The following is a 1585-nucleotide window of genomic DNA, read 5'->3' as shown; positions in this document are numbered from 1 at the left end:
GTGTAGTAAGGCCGCTCGGGAGATCCATCGTTCCTCTCCAGATCTTCACCTTTTCGCAACCCCAGGAAGAAGCGGCCGTGATGGGGAAGAGTGAAAAATAGCGGAAGAGCCGGGGAGAGGCAGGGCAGAGATGAAGGGCGGAGAACATGTGAAGAGAGACACGAGGGGGAGAGGGGGGAGAAAAAAAGAAGAAAAAAAAGAAAGAGAAAAAAAAAAAAGGAAAATTGAAGTTAGTTGCAGTTAGATTCCACCAAGACCAAAGCACCAAAACAGAGAGACCAAGAGAGACCGCAGGAGACCCAAGGACAGGCTGTGGGTTTCCGCTGCTAGCAGGCAGGGGGAAAGCAGGTGCTGGTCAGAACGCAGGTAGGAGTTGGTAAAGGGAAAAGTGGGAGAAAACCACACAGAGAGGCCACGGGAATTTGGAGCCAACCCCAAATCTGGACGACTCGGGGGTTCAGCCAGAGGGAGGGAGGTTTTGCTACCACAAACTCCTGCCCAGCGGGAGACGGACCCTCCAAGGCAGACACTTACAGAAGCAGAGGAAGAGGGTGTCCACGCACATGCCGTACACGCTGAAGAACCCGTGGGCGATGAGGTAGGAGCCCACGATCACCGTCTGAAAGAGAAATTGTGCCGTCACGCCGTGACCTGGCATCTGCAAAGAGCGCAAAGCCCCGGTCCCTCGGCCGGGAGGAGGGAACCTGCTGAATCCCAAATTCCCCAGGGAAAGGAGGAGAAGCGAACAGGGCAGGACTGTTCAGACCAGCCCGATTCAGGACAAAAGGCCTCAGCGACGACGGTGGATGGAGGCCAATCTGGGCAGCACAGGAAGGGCGAGACGCCTCTTCGCGGCTGGCTGAAACAAAGGGCTTATTTCGACGGGGACGGAGAAAACACCTTCAACAAAGAAGGTCCTTCAGAAGCCGTGAGCGGAGGGGTGTTTTTAAGGCATTTGTGTTAAGGTTCTCCTTCCATCACTTCTAAATTCACCGAAAAGACGAGAAAGCGGCTCACCAGAATAGGGACCCAGTAGTAATTCAGAGGCGGCGCTGTGTCTTGGACCAGCTTTATCCGCTGGGTGAAGAAAAAGAAGGCAAGGATTCCTGGAAAAGCAAACGATGGAAATTGCTGTGGGATGCAGGGCAGAAGAAAGGCAGCAAATGGATGCAGGGAAGATGTCAAACGGGATGGAAAGGAACGGTTTCATGGGAGGAGTGAAGAGAGGAAGGTTTTGGGAAGCCGTAACCGGCTCCGAAAGCCTACAGCAGCCGTACACCCCGAGGAGAAACTTCCAGTCCCCAGCACTTACCGACGCTTCCCACGATGAGGAGTTTTCCGAGGAAGAAAAGGAAATCCGTGACTTTATCTAAAACGGCCACCCTGGAAACAAGAGAGAGATGAGCATCCGCATCCGCTCCCCACCCCGAATTCAGAAGGAGGTGCGGGAGGAGGCGGCCAACGTGCACACGCCTTGCGAACGTGGCACAAAAACGCCGTGAAAGCCTGAAAACAAGGCAGGCAGATCAAGGTTGATCTTTGGCAGCGAGAAGGACTTGGAAATAACCGAGTCTGCTGTCGAGAG

At 54.1% G+C, this 1585-nt stretch overlaps 1 protein-coding gene across 1 annotated transcript in view; it reads right to left on the bottom strand.

The window, feature by feature from the left end:
* Positions 1-2: 2 nt before the first annotated feature.
* LOC103914837 (choline transporter-like protein 2) overlaps positions 3-1585 on the bottom strand; it is a gene marked incomplete at its 3' end in the record, with an annotated part of 5430 nt that continues 3847 nt past the window's right edge. The window contains exons 10-13 of the mRNA XM_009321550.1: positions 1313-1417; positions 1018-1106; positions 535-619; positions 3-49 (exon numbers count right to left, since the gene is read on the bottom strand). Of these exons, the coding sequence (XP_009319825.1) occupies positions 3-49; positions 535-619; positions 1018-1106; positions 1313-1417 (326 nt within the window). The remainder of the gene's footprint in view (positions 50-534; positions 620-1017; positions 1107-1312; positions 1418-1585) is intronic.

This window comes from Pygoscelis adeliae, unplaced genomic scaffold (assembly GCF_000699105.1).
Source record: "Pygoscelis adeliae isolate BGI_AS28 unplaced genomic scaffold, ASM69910v1 Scaffold1123, whole genome shotgun sequence".
Taxonomy (NCBI): domain Eukaryota; kingdom Metazoa; phylum Chordata; class Aves; order Sphenisciformes; family Spheniscidae; genus Pygoscelis; species Pygoscelis adeliae.
The sequence above is the reverse complement of the archived record's forward strand: the minus strand, read 5'-3'. Positions and strand labels throughout refer to the sequence as shown.